The sequence below is a fragment of the Rutilus rutilus genome (genome assembly GCF_951802725.1).
Source record: "Rutilus rutilus genome assembly, chromosome: 7".
Classification (NCBI taxonomy): Eukaryota; Metazoa; Chordata; class Actinopteri; order Cypriniformes; family Leuciscidae; genus Rutilus; species Rutilus rutilus.
The window spans coordinates 14,263,450-14,280,262 of record NC_140221.1 but is presented as its reverse complement, the minus strand read 5'-3'; the positions used below and the strand labels follow the sequence as shown (position 1 = coordinate 14,280,262).

Below are 16,813 nucleotides of genomic sequence, written 5' to 3'. Positions count from 1 at the left end.
GTTTGATGGGTGCTTTGTTTGGAGCTTTATAGTTTCCTGTAAATGGATGTCACAGAGGAATGGATGAAGGCAAATATATGCATAAAAGTCTGAGGATAGAAAATTGAGCTATATTAAATATTAAATATAATATCTATAAAAGGTTTGTTTTACCCCCAAATTATGCGTTGTCTGGAATATCGTAAAATACAGTGCCTTGTATTAAAGTTGTGTGTGATATTGACACAAGCTCAGTGCACAGCAGCCCTGGGCAGGTGGTGTTTTAGGTTGTGACTGTCTCTTCTCACACTTTTGTTTTATGTTCATTAGTACATTACACAAAAATAAGAAAAATCTCAGCATCATCAGGCACAGTGTACTGTACACTTTAACCCTTTATGCTAGTAGGTTTGATTTTATGTTTTTTGAATAAATTGTTACAGCTAACTTTGTCCTTAAAACATGCTAAGTCTTAAAATTGTTTTAAGTGAGGTTCTGTTTGCTTGCCGTGTTGTCTTTATATTTGCACTCTTAGAGTTGATTTAAAGAAAATCTAAACTCTAAAGGTCTATAATGTTACCCAGTTTTCTGAACTGCATCCATTCCTCATGAAACAGACATGATTGGACAATGTATTGGCACAATCTTAGGCCGGTTTAAATCCATGTTACACATTTTGATTTTTGCATGGGTTGCATCTCCAAACTCAATTCAGCATTATTAACTCTTGTTTAGAGGCCAGTGGGAAAGGAAACTTTTCAGAGAACTGGGAAGTAGCCAGAAAGCATGTTTGCATTATCTGTTTCCTGTTGAGGAAAACTCATTTCCTTGCTATGTCAGCTTGACCTCAAAGCATGATTTCATTGTGGTTTCCTAATGCACAACCTTTAGCACTCCCTGCCTCTTATTTTTGATCACATTTTGATTTTCACACATATATTATATCAGATGTCATATAAATCTATAGTTTTGTTTGTTTGTAGGATGACATTTTAAGAACTCTCCTTTTAGAAAGGGGATACAGAGTGAAACTAATATAAACACTTGATTGAGCTTATTTTCTTGAAACTTGTAAATCCAAACACCACTTTGGAGAAAATAAATCTGATTTGGTGAATTCTTTTAAACTGAGCTGCCTTTGTTTACTAAGAAGCTGTGTGTTAACATTTCACTGTTACACAACATAACACAGGCAACAAGTGAAAAAATATATAAAGTTATGACCTATTACACTACGAACTTCAATAAATTCTTGATGCCACTTTTTATTTTTAAGGTGTAACACTATACATTTTATCTTGCTTCGTTCAGAGGATCAACCAGCACAAAGCATGACATTTTCAATACAATTATGTACAAATAATATCCTAGAAGGTTTTCAGATCATCAGACGGCCTGAGACAGAAAGGTCAAGACATCCCTTAGATTGTACAAAACTTCTGCTCGAGTTTGTTGTCCTATTGGTCCACTCAGGCAACCTAATCTCTTCTGGAGGGATGGAACACCTCTTGATTGGTGGCAGAGAGGAAGATTGCACAATGTCCCCCCCATGATAATGTCTTCCAATATACTGTGAGGAATACACAACAGTACACGGTAACAGTCCTGAAGCTGATGTTCATCTGAGATAGTATTCAATGGCAGCAGAGAAAGCAGCAAAACCTCCACAGCCCAGAACTCCAGCTTTAAGACCAGCTAGTGAAGAGAGGAACAGATTATTTATATAGTCCACATAAATTACCACACATCTAAATCCTTTCTATTCTTTAAACCCAAGTACAAAAATTACCTCTGAACCCAATAGCACCTCCTGTAACACATCCACTGTATACTGCATTTTTCCAGTCAGATTTCCCACGATGCTAGAAGAGAGAAATAAATGCATTCTTTACACAGAAGGTCAGTACTGCAAACATCCTACAAGGAATGGATGAGTAGAAAGAACGCTGAAATACAGAACCACTTGGTGGCGCCATTAATCCGTATTAAACTTAGCAATATTTAGAGACGGAAGCAAATGTGAGTACATTTTATTATAGTATTTCATACAGTCAACATCAGTATATAAAATATGATGGCTAGTACATTAAGGTGGATAGATAATGTAAACACTGTAAAAAAAATATCATTAGCTATGTAAATCACTGTCTCATTTCGAAGGTGCGTCCTCCGGAGGTTGCATTTGTCGGCTACATACATTATGTCATCGTGGCTGCTTCATTTCAGTAAATTGACCACTATATTCCAATGTCATAAAGACATTACAACAATTTACACTTAGGAATAACAGTCAATTTTATAATGGTTACTGTTCTGAAATGAGACATCTTTTATTATGTATGCGGCCGACAAATGCGACCTCCAGAGGATGCAGCCTTCGAAATGAGACCGTGATCGAAAGTGGAAGTTTGAATATGCAATGATTTTGTGGGAAGTGAAACACTAAATAACTGGTTGTTTTTAGACAGTGAATTTGACAGCTTTATTTTGCATGCATAAAAAAAAAAAAAAATCATGTAAAACATATGTTTTACATTTACAAATATAATACAAAGGTGTGCTATTTCACATGCAACAACATGTTTCATACAGCAGTAATCTATTAGAAAATTCTTCCTAGGACTTAAAAGTTGTCACCACGTGAAAATGTGTGTTTATTTAGTCTCAACCTCAGACGTCATGCCCACGGACCACTGGCTGAACATCTGATGCATAAGGAATACAAAATGGTAAACACTTCGGAAGTTTTGAAATTGTCATCTGATTGGTTGGATTTTACATGATTTCCAGATGACGTTTGTGTTGTGTTCTTTAAAATCCAACTGAAATCAAAATTGACCCTATTTACTTTGTTAGCGCATATTACTAGTCTTGTGGTGAACAATTAATCCGTGCAAGTTAAAACACAGAAAAAAATTGTTTGCCGTCGTAATCTTTAATCAAAGTCTGAAAAGTTACTTCCTTAACCACTCCCCTCAAACCGTTAGTCTGTAATGAGCGAGAGATGGAGAGGAGGAGCGCTAGAGTAAAACCCTGCCCTCTGTTCAATATTCCTTTTCACTGGGAAATACGTCACAACACTGGAGAAAAGTCGTTTGCAACTTCCGGTTCACGCGGACTTTAACGGACCGTCTGGAAACAAAGCTGTTGTTACACCAAACCACCTCATGGAAGAAAGCCGTGACGATGAGAATTAATCAGGATCAACTCAACACTGGATTTTTAAAAATGTTAAGTTCACGGCATTGACTTTTTAAAAGATGTCCAAGAGTTTTGCTTGAGGCACTAGTCGAAACGAAAAATAGATATTTTAAACTGTTGGCTGACTGGATATTGGAAGAATATTATTTTACAAGCAGGGCCGACCCTTTGCCAGGGATTCCCAAGTGATCCAATTTTATTAGTTGTGTGCCCTCTCACATTGATTATGAAAGATCAGGTAACCGAGAAGGGGATATCAGCAGTATAATGTTATATGGGGTAAACATGAAAGAACAGACGCTGACATCGCAGCTGGCCGATTTAGTCATGTGTTCGGTTCTCCCAAACAACTTGTTGGCATTAAAAAGTGGAAGGATATGCTCCAAACAGATGTTTGCACAACATTCTTGAATGAATGATCTATGGCTGCACGGCAGTCTGTAATTGTAGGGAAATCGACTACATTTTCACACCCCTAAACATGACGCTAAACATAAACTGTGATTGGCTGCTTTTACATGTCAGTCAGACAGCCTCTTGGGCGGTTCTTAGCCAATAAAAGCTGCAATGAGAGTCCAAACCTTCTACTGTCAGTCTGAAGGTCTGGCTACATGAGACTAGAGTTTATTTGATTAGAGAAAAAGGAGATGATGACACAATGGAATGCAGTCGGACAGACAAAATAAGACAATGGTACTTACTGATTCTATGAGACACTCCGTGCATGAAAACATTGCACCCACAATGGCAAAGTTTTTAGCATATGACATTCCTCTCTGCCCCATGTCTCTCAGCACCTCCCTTGCTGTGGGGGTCCTTAAGGGGTCTTTGGGATCAAGACCAACATTAGAGTCAATTCCAGCTGTGAAGACACCAAAAGCTCCTCCCAACACAAACCCTAAAAGAGAGAGAAATGTTGAATTAGAGCTATTGATTTAAATTCTGATTTGAATATATATATATATATAATGCTATTGAGATCACGAAACCCCTAACATTTTAATTACCATCCACATATGACTTATTAACATATTGAAAAACTCCATAAATATTGCAATATAGTATATGGCTTTGCATTACTCAAGTATTTTAGTATTAATAAAGCCTACCACGGTACGGTCAATGCTTGAGCCTACTGTGTTCATTGATAAATTGTTGAACTGTCAAACATGACAACACATTAATTTAGTCAGGTAACTGTGCAACCAGTGTAAAACGTATTAAATGTCTATCAATGAAATACCTCCGACACATGCTATGAGTGATTTAAACGCGCAGCTCTCCATTCCCCTCTCGATCATCTTCTCCTCCTCTGTTTTCCGAGGACTCGGTAAAGCACCCATAACGGTCGGGTTCAAGTCTTTAATCTGTCTTTTGTCACCAATAAGGTGATCCAAAAGAAGACTATACTGTAGTGAAACATTTTCCGCAGATGAAACAGTTGCCGATTGACCTGTAGCAACTGAGAGTGATGCATCCGTGCTCTCTGTGGGCGCAGCCATGTTAAAACAAAGCATGTTTCAGTCACGTTACTAGAACGTTAAACAAGAGCACATTCGTCAATATTCATTCGAAAAAACTACCAAATAACATAAATCACACAGTTTGGTTATTTTTAAAGTCCCGTAAATACTCAAAATAATATGTGTGTTCCCCACGCAACATTTACATAGTAATTTCTAATAATAATATCTATATTAATAATAATAATGCAGATTCGACAGAAAGGGAGGTGACCTTTGCATTGGCACTGACTGTCCTGAGACGTTCAGAATGTTTTATATAACGATAATACAAGCTTTATGTATCTTCTGAATGCTAAAATTATTTACTTTTCTTAAAGCTACGTCTACATTGTTTACAAAAGTACTACAATATTTTTATTTCCCTATATCTTGAATAAACAAAGAGCTTGGAATCAAATATAAATAAATATGAAATGCAGATACAATATATATATATATATATATATTCCAAATACGCCAACTACAATACCCAGAGTGCCCCTCGTTCACTGCACCAAATGTCGCGCGCTCCACCTGGCGGAGAAGTTGGTTTTGGCGCTCGAGCATCTTCAGTTCAGTCAGATGGTAGCAGCGGGCAGCGGCGCTCTTCGGTTTAAGGGAACAGGTGAGTAGGTGAATATTTATCAGTTTTTTTTGTCTTGGAGATTATATTGTCATTGCAGTGATTCCGTTTAATTTATTTTATCACTTCAATATAAAATGTATTGTCGTCATCGGGGAAAACACTGTACTTACCCGCACTTTTATCAACGGATGTTGTTTTCGTATTGCGCGCGAGAGTGAATGAGCTGCTGTTTTAAACGGTGACCGCTGTCTGGCTGATGGGCTTTCTCATCGGCTCTTTAGTATGATAAGGATAGCGATTCAAAGCTCACATTATATTGCGTTTATTTCATATTTTTTCCGCTTGATGTCTTCTCTGGATAGCGACACAGTCAGTGGTGAGATACCGCAGTACGTTAGTTCTATCATGAGAGCTGTGTGAACTAGAGACATATGACTCCAGTCACTACGGAGATGTATTGACGGTATTTGACATGTCATATTTAAATTATTTGAAAGCGTTTTTTTTGACGATTCTGCGTGTTTATGAAGTGAACTGAATAGTGTTGTTGTTAGTGTTTGTGTTGTCAGTGTTAAGATTGTTCAGATGTAGATAGGGTCAAGGATCTATCTATCTATCTATCTATCTATCTATCTATCTATCTATCTATCTATCTATCTGTCTATATGTCTGTTTGTATATCTTTGTGTGTGTGTCAGTGTCTGTAATTTTCTGGATTTCGAAAAATTGTTAACTCAAACTTTAGACTTTTTGTGGTATACTTGTGAAAGTGACATGCAGTTTGTCGATGTTGTCCGATGTGAGTAATGTCATAAACAAATATATCCGCCCCTTTCAAATGGTCGGAAATGGGAACAGATAATTTAGGTTTACTAAGTTTATAGGATTTACAGTAGCCTAGTTAGTTGTGTTTTGAAGCACATAGTCTTCTCACCATTTGTTCTTGGTTAGAGTATATTGTGCAGCTGTGGCAAACTTTCTTGTTTTTATGTGGGCGTCTGTGAGAAGTTGCTGTTTGAATTTTAATAGTTCCCCAAAGGCTTATTAAGTGCTCAAACACGTTATGATATGACCACAAAGCTGCTTTTTACGTGTACTTATTCTCATAAACAGAGCAGTTGAAAACATTAAGGAGACTGAAAGTCATCATTAAGGAATTGTAAAGCACCTGGTTCATCATGGTGTCACGTGTGCATCTTGGTGTAACTTACTGTTGGTTATTTTACTTTCTAGCCATATTGATTAGTTTTGTGTTGTTCCTTATGGTTGGAAGTTATAGTGAAAACTTATAAGCAAAAAGATATTTTACCCATTTGGAGCGCAGCTATTTCTTTTAGTATATCAGAACTTAGAAAGCAAAATGTAGCCGTAACAATATAAAAGTCCATAATTTTCAAGAGACTGTGTGCGTCAGAGTGAATCAGCTTTCATAACTGCAGCTTTGCATACAACCTTAGAATTAAACTGAACTACAAATGCCCTCTCCAGAGGAAATGTTTAGACTTCTATTGCATCTTCAAGCCAATCAGGTCAATCAGTCCTGGGGATAGTCAGTCCTCCAGTGTTTCCCAACGGAAAACAAGTCATTTTTCATTCGAAAGCTTTCATACTTCTCCTTTCACCAACCAAAATAAAGCTAAAAACAGCCTAAGTAAAACTTTCCTAAATCACCCAGTGTATAGCTATTTGTAGGTAATTACAGCCTCAAGTTTTTTTCCGGGTAAACCATCGAAGGAAATAGCAAGTGTGTCTCTGGCATAGACAGCTAAGCTCTCTAGAACACACTGCCCTAGATAGAGCACTCTGCATCTCCACAAGTCTATACTGCAGCAGTCTAATCAGAATAAAACCCCTGCTGTCTCAAATTATGTTGAAATGTCGTTTGCTTTTTATAATGTATACTAGAGTGTTTTTGTGAGATGCAGCATTTTGTGAGAAATACCAGCAGTTAAGACATCTTTAAACCTTTAATCCATGTGTAATGGAGGTGTTTTGAATAGTCATATAGACCTTGACTAGTACTTAAAGTATATCAAAAACAATTAAGTATATCTTTGATAATTTAGGAAAGCATTGACATTATACAGCCCAGTTTCCTGGCCACATCATCCTTGTTGCTTAAACACTTACAGATGAAAGGAAGTCACTATAAATAGTCTTTGGCCTCTGGAAATAAGGATGCTCTGATCGAACGACGACAGATTGGTATTGGCCCATAATTACATTCTATGACTTGCTCGGTAGTCACTTGGTGATATCTCACAAACCGGTCGCAATTGGATGGCGTAAAACCATAAAATTCACGGCCAACGCGCATGTAACAGTATACAGATGAGGCTTTTGCGCCATATTCTGCTTTGTAACTTTGCGAAACTTAAGTAAACCTTTGTAAATCGCACAAGTTTATTTAGAACAGGTTGTATCGATTCAAATGAGCCAACACAACATAGCATTAAGTCATTTGAAAAGGTATACTTAGGTTTTAAGTTAGGATTTACTATTTTTGTTGCCACATTACTCAATTAATTGTCAAAACTATTGACCAATTACTCGATTACCAAAATGATCGTTAGTGACAGCCCTATATTAAGTAAATAAGTAAAATGCACCTGCATTGTTTTGCATTTTGTGCCTTTCAGTCAAATAAAATAATTTCCTATTACTGAATACTTCCCTATTGTATAGCATATGAAAACAGTACGCCAAACGGAGTAGTAGCTATGTCCGAATTCATAGTATTCTGAAAAAAAAAGTAGGCGAAAAGCCCCCTGATGACTTACTACTTCCGGCAAGATTCTGAAGTGTGCATACAATGGACACTTTACTATCCCATGAGGCCACGGCAAAGGATTAATGAATGGAGGTAACTGACGCTGATAGGTCACACTGGGCTTGACTTTCGGTGCGGTCCGCATAATTTAAACCATTTCTGCAAGTTTAGCTTTTATAGTGCGAGAAATTCCCACACAAATATAGGCCTATTTGCGACGCGTCATCTCAGATCAAATTATAAAAAAAATATTCAAAGATGTGAAAAAAAGAAAGAAAGAAGTCAAGACATCAAACAGTCTGCCTTTATTTTTGAATTAAATTCCTCAATCAGTGCTGCACCGGCATTCTCTCTCTTTCGCTGAGTCGCGCTGATCTTATTCACACTATCGAGTGTATGTGCCGCACTCTAGCATTTTCAGTCTAAAGGCCCTTTCACACTGGATGCGTAACGAAAAAGCGAAACGAAAAAGCGAATAGTTCGTGTGCGAATAGTTCGCATCAAAACCATTCACATCAGCCGCGACGCGAATTTGCGACGTCTGTGACGTTCAGAGAGCTTCAAAATTCCAAAACTTTCGCGCCGACAACTGAGAAAACATAGACACTTCATCATCATCATCCAGTGAAGACGAGCTTTTCATTTTCTTTAAAAGACAGAAAATAAGGTTTTGGGTGCAACCAATCTTAAGAACAGAGTCTGAAGGGGAGTATGCTTATGTGCAGTTTTTTGCGTCTTCACACAGTGCGTTTTGTAATGTCACTACACATTACATGTAGCCTAACACACGAAGCGAGCGAGTGTGTGCGCGCGAGTGAGTGTATGTGTGTGTGTAACAAGTTAAAATCATTCGACTAGAAACTGTAGATATCACACAAAGAATGTATAGTATACTAAAAGCAGCATAGTCTCACTACATTTTGTTACATGTTCAAAGTAAACACGGTCTCTGTCTCTATCTTTGACGTAATAGTGTTAGCTTTCTATCCCAAATGTAGTTTAGCCTGCTAGCCTACACAGCACAGGACTATACAACGACTAAAACTATCACACAACACACTCACAGTCGTGATAACCGTGTTGGTTGGCAATGCTACGCCACACGTTGCCTTTCAAATCGTTGTCCTTGTAGTATATGATTGGCTGAAGCCTATTCTGTCGCCGCAAAAGTAAAAAAAAAATCGACATCGAAGCGAATAAAATAAAAGTCGTTTTTTCGCCGCAGCACATTCGCGTTCGGTGTGGAAGCACTCATTACACAAACAGCTGATCGAAAAATAAAACCTAATTCGCGCGTCAAAATCGCGTCCAGTGTGAAAGGGCCTTTAAAGCTACAATATGCAATAATTTTTTGCCTCTAGAGGGAGCTACATTCCAAACAACAACAACGGCGTAGCTTGATGACAATGTGAAGGAGCGTGGAATGATGGGAACTGTCGTTTTAAACTCCACCGTGGATGTAAATCAGTCAGACGGGAATCGAAAAATCATGTTCATGGATGAGGCTAAGTTCTTTTTTTATAATGACATGCTTTTTGTGGCGAGGGGGGCGTGGTTCAGCGCGGTCTGTAATGGGAGAGAGAAGAGACGAGCAAGTAGGTCAAGTGCAAATGACGAACACCTGTGTCTTATTGCTGTGATCCGCGTGGTGAGACCGCTTTTAAGCCGCGCGCTGGAACGAGAGAGAGACTGAAGAGAAAATTGGACGCAGAGAAAGAAAACCAGTGGATCTGAGCTCTCATTTTTGAACTGTTTTGTGCCGTCGCGGTTGCCACGGTGAATGCGCGTTGTGCACGACTTTTGTTTGTTTTGCTTTATTTTAATAAAGTACGAGTCCCAGTCACGCCGACCCCTGTCTTCTTCCTTCCTGACTCTTGAACCTCATCACACTTTTATTTCATTAAAATGAATTAACCGCAAGAAAAGTAAGGTTTAATACTAAATTGGTTATCATAGCTGTTACTGTATGTCGAATTTATTGTTGTGATAACGCGGCGCAGTTTTACGTGTTCTAAACAATTGTTGTAAAAGTACATTCGAACATACCCACATCATTTGCCAAAATACTGATTAATCTTTATGTATAACACATGCTATATTTATTTACATGGCCATAAACACCAGACGTGATAAACAATGTCAATAAACTAAACACAAATCTAAAGCAATATATACTTCCCTTACATAAACATAACTATTACCGAATGCTACATTTGGAAAATATCAAATTAAGCATGCTTTGTCGACAGAACCAGCTGCAATCGGTAAAGAACAATTGTGTTCCATAACGACTGCACAAAACAAGCTAACGTTTGTTGCTTGATAGACGCTACAACTTCAACTTCCGCATTTGTCAAGGACTCCACGCAGTACGAGCGGAAACCGAGGGTAACGCGGATATGACGCAATTGACTGGCGACTCCCAGCTCCCCCCTGCTCTAACGCCCCGTTTCCTTGGTTAAAATCGCAATTTTCTCACGATTTAAAAATAGTTGGAAACATTTGGGATATTGTAAGTAATCAACTTAACAAAATATATAACACTGGCCTTGAGATTATGGGATATTTTAATGCAAAATTCTTGCATATTGTACCTTTAAGGCCCAATCCCAATTCTATTTTATACCCCTTCGCCTACCCCTAACCCTTCGCCTACCCCTTACCCTTGCCCCTTGAAACAGAGTGGCAAGGCATAGGGGTGAAAATATTCCCCTAAGAAATGGGACACCACTACTACACCGTTACACGTCATTATACGTCGTTGCTAGCGCCTACGTCACAGAAGATGCGCCAATGTTTATCACAAACTTCCAAGATGCCGTCGTCAGCTGTAGTCTTGCGTGAGTTACAGCTATTTTTTTGCATTTTTCTTCTGAAGTTCGCAGAAAACAACGGAGATGACGATATCTTCGACGCCTAATGCTGCGTTCACACCAAACGCGAATAGAGCGTCTGGCGCGAGTGATTTAAATGTTAAGACGCGTTTACGCGCGTCTGGAGGTCTTGCGGCGCGAATGAGGCGTTTAGTGCGGCGCGGTGGACGCAAATTCGCCTCATTCGCGCATCCACTTCGCTTCAAACTTTTGCTTTTTACACGCGTCATATTGTTAACGAACTTTAGCGATTTTTTTTGCAACCGTTTATTTGAATAACATAACCGTAAATATGAACACAAGATTGAATGTGACATAAAGAAAATGATTATTGGCAGTCATGTTGCCTCTGTAGCCGGTGTATGCAGGTACATTTCTCATACCCCTTCGTTTGAAGTGTGGTCCCGAAAAATCTTCGTTTCAAGGGCTTTCTGGCCCTTCCCCTTACCCCTACCCCTCCAACCAAAAGAGAATTGAGACAACCCTACCCCTTCACGGGAACGCGCAAAACGGAGGGGTAGGGCCAAGGGGTAGGGGCAAGGGGTGAATTGGGATTGAGCCTAAGTCATAATGAGCTGTTTTTGAAGAAATGATCTGCTTCCAAATTATGTCATTTTAAGCACGAAATTGAAACATTAAAAACCATTTAGCTCTTTTTGCTGTGTGAGTAATAGAGCGCGGCTGCCGACTCAACAAGCATGAGTTAATGGCTATCATCACCTTGTTTCATCTAAAGATAAACATGAATAAACAACGACAGTATGTAAAAAAAAAAATTCCTGCTTATAGATATTCATCATCTCTCAGCTCACGTAACGACCCATAATTCAACCGCGAGGAGACGCCAACAGCTTGTACATGCAATATATTTTTCCTTAACTGTTATTTAATGTAGGCTAGTCTATGTCAGAATAAACATAATTCACTAAAATTGTTTGTAATCTTTAGAGAGCTTTTTCCCCCTTAAAATAATTAATTCTGACACTGTGATTAGGTTATTTCACAACGGTTAAACAGTAGAAAAAAATTATTTTATCTTAGAAAGCCGAGACTTTCCTCCTTCATTCAGAAGAAGGCATACAATGAAAGCAACTCAAATTAATGCAAAAATAAGTGACATTAAATTTTTCCCCCAAAGTAATTCAGTTCAAGTGCATCTAGAGTGATGTTGTTGATTGTTTGAGCATGAGACTGCTCGTTTCTCCTTGTTTTCTATTGTTATGCACAGCATATTCCCCGCGTACACAAACACGGCCACACACAATTAATTAAACTGTTCAGTTAACCTCGTTTAAATATGGGCCGCTGGCTGAAGCGAAAGACAAGTTCGGATGATGCAGATCACGATCCAAAGAAAAAAGTGTCTGACAACGAGAGGCCGACAAGCAGCCAAACCGAAGATCCACAAAAAAATCTCTCAGAGGTGAAGCAGTCAAAGGATAAATTTCAAACGAACTGGGTAAAAAATTTCCCTTGGCTAGAAATAAACGATGGGATGATGAGCTGCTCAGTTTGTAAGATGTACAGCAGTTCACAATTTACCAGCCAATGCTACAAAACATCTAGCCTACATTAATTAGCCTAGCCATGCCAATGGAACTGGCCATACAGCAGCTTTAAAAAGAAAGTAAGAAAAGCAAAAACATCCAAAAATGCTATGGCTAATGCTATCCAAACTGCCCAGCTGCAGGGAGAAGAGGAGTTGAAGGGGTTACTTAAAAATGCTTTCTTCCTTGCAGCAAATGAACTGGCCAATTCAAAATTTCATAATTTTGTAACATTTATGAAGGAGATGGATTGTCCTTCTTTCAAACATCTAAAGACAGACTCAAGCTATGGAAGCTATCTTAATGACAAAGCATTGTCAGAAATGCACTATTGCAAGTACACTGGTTGATGACATTTATAAGGCTGTCCTAAAAAGTCCAATGTTTTCCTTAATTCTGGATGAGTCCACACAGACATAAGCAAGAGCAAACAACTGATTGCATATGTTAGGTATAGAAAACAACAACATTCAAACAAAATTGTTCAGAAGCTCTGCAATCTTGGATGGAAAAGCAGACACTATTGTTGAGGATGTGAAACAACTGTTAATAGAGAAGAATTTAGATGGAAGAAATCTTGTGCAGTTTGCAGATCAGGGCTCCTGACTAACTTTTTTTTATTAGGAGCGCTGTAGCCCCTGACTTAAAATTTTAGGAGCGCAAGCAGAAAATTTAGGGGCACACCTTCACATTTTCCCCCTAAATAACTATTACAGACAAATGCTTTGATAATAAATAGACTTAACGTACAGAAATTATGGTGCAGTTTTATTTTAAGTTCACAGGGCTCCAGACTAACATCTGAGGGCAGCGGCACTAAGTTCTACAGAAAGTGTTTGGTAGCACTGTGGGATGACAAAGCACTGAGGTTAATTTGAGGTGTATAGATAAAGTTAACTTTAATTATTATCATTCATAATGTCTTAATATTAATTCAAAAGCAAAATGAGTGACAAAATAGATATTAGGGAGTGAAAATAGCCAATAAGCGCCCTCAGCAGCTATGTTTACAATGGTAATTTTTTAATCTTTTTTTTTAAAATAAGTGTGAGTTTTCCTACTTCTTGAAACTTTCAGTTTTATAAATAGAGACAATCTTTAAAGGATGAACAAAAATGTTTTGGTCAACACATTAAAAATAACACATTTAAATATGATATAGTTTTGAAGTGCTGGAAAAAGATGTGTAGGCTACTTTTAAAACCACAGTATACCATAGTTATAGTTATGCCTGGTTCAGATTACACAATGTTTTTGTATGTTACGATAGTTACTGTGTCAGATTACACGATTTTGACTCCTAAAAATCTTGTCGTGGACAAGAAACATGTCAGACTACACGTTGCTTTACAACCAGTCATCGCGAGCCGTCTCACACACTCATTCACTCGCACATATATGTACACACGCACTCATTCACATATACGCACTCACACACACACACACACACACACACCACGCTCTCACTCACTCACACACTCACTCATTCACTCACTCTCGCTTGCGCGCGCACGCACATACACACTCACTCATCACTCACGCACACACTCTCTCGCTCACTCACTCACGCGCGCACACACACACTCATTCACTCTTGACGGAACCCGTCATGGAGGACCGTTAAAAAATTAAACATGCAAGTCTTTTTGTCGTGATGTCGTAAAGCATCGCAGACGCGACGTCAGTTGTCGCCCACTATGACACACTATACGAGATGAAATTTACTGGTCGCACATGTGCGACTGGATGTAAAATTCAGTCGCACACTCTCAAATTTTGGTCGCAAAATGCGACCATTTGGTCGCAGTCTGGAGCCCTGCAGATGGTGCTGCTGTTATGACAGGATGTTATAAAGGAGTTGTTAAACTCAGAGAGGAATACAATTCTGAATTGGTAGGAGTGCACTGTACAGCTCACCGTCTCGCTCTCTCTGCAAGTGATGCAGCCAGATCCGTTGAACAGGTGAAAAAGTTTCAGCAAGATTCAAGAGCAATTTTTGCGCCCCAGCCCCACACAGTGAGATGGCTATCAGTTCACTGTGCAGTATCGGTGGTATGTATATCCCCGAAAGCCCTAAGAGATGTCCTGGAACACATGGCTGCCTCCAACAGTCAGGACTCATAAAAAGCCAAAGGGTTATTGATTGCTGTTCGGCAGTTCAACTTTGTGGCCCTGTGTCACATGATGAAGGATGTGCTTACACATATAGTCCTTCTTTCTAAGAAAGAAACATCTTTTGAAGCATTTCAAAGGGAAGACTTGGACTTTTCCACAGTCTTGATAATATGAAGAGCAGGCATGTTGGAACCTTGATTGATGAAATCGACAGAAGATTCCCTGCTGACACAATCAGTCTTCTTTCATGGTTCTCCATTTTGGAGCCAAAGAAGGCCACCACTGCTAAACAGTCTTCAGAGAATTTCAGTCTCTATGGTGTAGAGAAATAAGACAATCTGCTGAAACACTTCTCATCCAATGTGAAAATGCAGGAAGCTTATCAGGAGTTGTGGTCGACCGATATTGTTTTATTGATGGCCGGTGCCGATATCTTAGAGAGTAGGATGGCCGATATAAAGCCAATTTATATACAGCGGGTGAAATAAGTATTGAAAACGTCATCATTTTTCTCAGTAAATATATTTCCAAAGGTGCTATTGACATGAAATTTTCACCAGATGTTGGTAACAACCCAAGTAAGCCATACATACAAAGAAACAAACAAAAATAAGTTCAGAAATTAAGTTATGTGTAATAATGTGAAATGACATAGGGAAAAAGTATTGAACACATGAAGAAAGGGAGGCGCAAAAAGGCATGGAAAGCCAAGACAACTGCTGAAAACTTACAGTAATTAAAAAGCAATCCAGCGGATTGTCAGTGGAAATTAATAACAGCTGGTTCAGTCCCAAATGATGGCCTACAAAAAGGTCTCATTGCCAAGGTATCACACAAGACACATCTCATGGTGGGTAAAAGCAAAGAGCTGTCTCAAGACCTTCGCAACCTAATTGTTGCAAAACATAATGATGGATGGCATTGGTTATAGGCGCCATTCTAAGCTTCTGAATGGTCCAGTGAGCACTGTTGGGGCCATAATACGGAAGTGGAAAGACAATAATTTCACCATAAATTTGCCTCGACCAGTGTTCCTCGCAAGATTTCTGATAGAGGAGTGAAAAGAATAATCAGAAGAGTTGTCCAAGTGCCAAGGACCACTTGTGGAGAGCTTCAAAAAGACCTGCAGATAGCAGGTACTGTTGTCTCAAAGAAAACAGTAAGTAATGCACTCCACTGCCATGGCCTGTATGCACGCTCACCACGCAAGACTCCATTACTGAAAAAAAAGCATGTTGAAGCTCATTTAAAGTTTGCTGCACAACATTAGGAAAAGCCAGTGAAATACTGGGAGAATATAGTGTGGTCACATGAGAGTAGGGCTGGGCGATATGGCCCAAAAAAAAAATCACGATTTTTTTTTTTATATCAGTCGATATCGATAATTATCACGATAAAAGTCAAATCTTTATTTCTTTCAAGTTTAAAGGCAGATTTTTGCTCCCAAGTGAAAGTTGTAGAAACCAGAGCGTTAATTGTGGTTTTAACCCCTTAACGCCTGAATTTATAAAGCTGTATATAAAAAAAAAAATTCTGTGTGTTTTTGACTTTAAGTAGATGGTAAATAATGTTGAGATTATCAATTTCACTTTTGCACAACAAATAAATAGAAATTTTGGTATGTTGCAAATTTGCGACAACAGGCATTTAGGGTAATTTTGGTATGTTGCAAATTTGCGACAGTGGGCATTTAGGGTATTTTTTTACAAAATGGAAAAATTAATAAAACACATTTTCCCATCTCAGGAATGTAGATTTTATTCATGGCACAAAGTTGTTAGAACTTATAAACTTTATACTTATAAACTTTGACAAATTAATGAATCTTGACAACAGCAAGAAACAAAACACTCTCCTACTCCCTAACATTGACAGTAGTTTTTATACATTCCATGTTACACTCTGTTTAACTCTTTCCTTGTTTCTCCAGTGCATACATTATATATTCTTATAGTGTTATATCCTAACATGCTATTTTTTGTGGGGAAAAAAAAATACTTTTTTTTGGCTGAAACCATCTAAATACAGCATTATTATAATATGTAGCCATTAGCCCAATCCAGCCGTTATGGCCCAATGTCGCAAATTTGCTACAAACAGAAATCTACAAAGTACGTAAAAAATATTCGTCACATGAAGTCTATATGAATAACATAGCTATAGAAGCAATCAATAAGCTGGTACATATTTTTATCTTAGCACAACTTAACTCATTTTGGGAAATTTCTCCACATTTG

The 16,813-nt window shown here is 38.4% G+C and overlaps 2 protein-coding genes across 8 annotated transcripts in view; one reads left to right on the top strand and one right to left on the bottom strand.

Annotated features, from left to right (window-relative positions):
- Positions 1–1,177: 1,177 nt before the first annotated feature.
- timm22 (translocase of inner mitochondrial membrane 22 homolog (yeast)) lies at positions 1,178–4,698 on the bottom strand. The gene is made up of 4 exons (XM_084414129.1): positions 4,424–4,698; positions 3,882–4,078; positions 1,769–1,841; positions 1,178–1,674 (listed from the first exon to the last, which is right to left on the bottom strand). The coding sequence occupies exons 1-4, from the start codon at positions 4,695–4,697 to the stop codon at positions 1,598–1,600; spliced, it is 621 nt and encodes a 206-aa protein (XP_084270255.1). The 5' UTR covers position 4,698; the 3' UTR covers positions 1,178–1,597.
- Positions 4,699–5,236: 538 nt separating this feature from the next.
- The window catches only part of specc1 (sperm antigen with calponin homology and coiled-coil domains 1), a 229,498-nt gene continuing 217,921 nt past the window's right edge, over positions 5,237–16,813 (top strand). For 3 of the 7 annotated variants that reach the window (XM_084412869.1, XM_084412878.1, XM_084412877.1), the window contains exon 1: positions 5,243–5,310. The gene's annotated coding sequence lies outside the window, so the exon portion shown is untranslated. Of the gene's footprint in view, positions 5,311–5,712; positions 5,735–16,813 lie in introns of those variants that run through there. The other 4 variants (XM_084412875.1, XM_084412872.1, XM_084412874.1 and 1 more) reach the window with 3 other exon arrangements.

What these genes read in the sequence shown, in the direction of transcription:
- timm22 (XM_084414129.1), bottom strand. Translation starts at nt 4,697, where the DNA reads ATGCTTTGTTTTAACATGGCTGCGCCCACAGAGAGCACGGATGCATCA. An exon ending in CGGAGTGTCTCATAGAATCA is followed by an intron (nt 1,842 to 3,881) that starts GTAAGTACCATT and finishes TCTCTCTTCTAG; the next exon opens with CATCGTGGGAAATCTGACTG. An exon ending in AGGTGCTATTGGGTTCAGAG is followed by an intron (nt 1,675 to 1,768) that starts GTAATTTTTGTA and finishes TCTCTTCACTAG; the next exon opens with CTGGTCTTAAAGCTGGAGTT.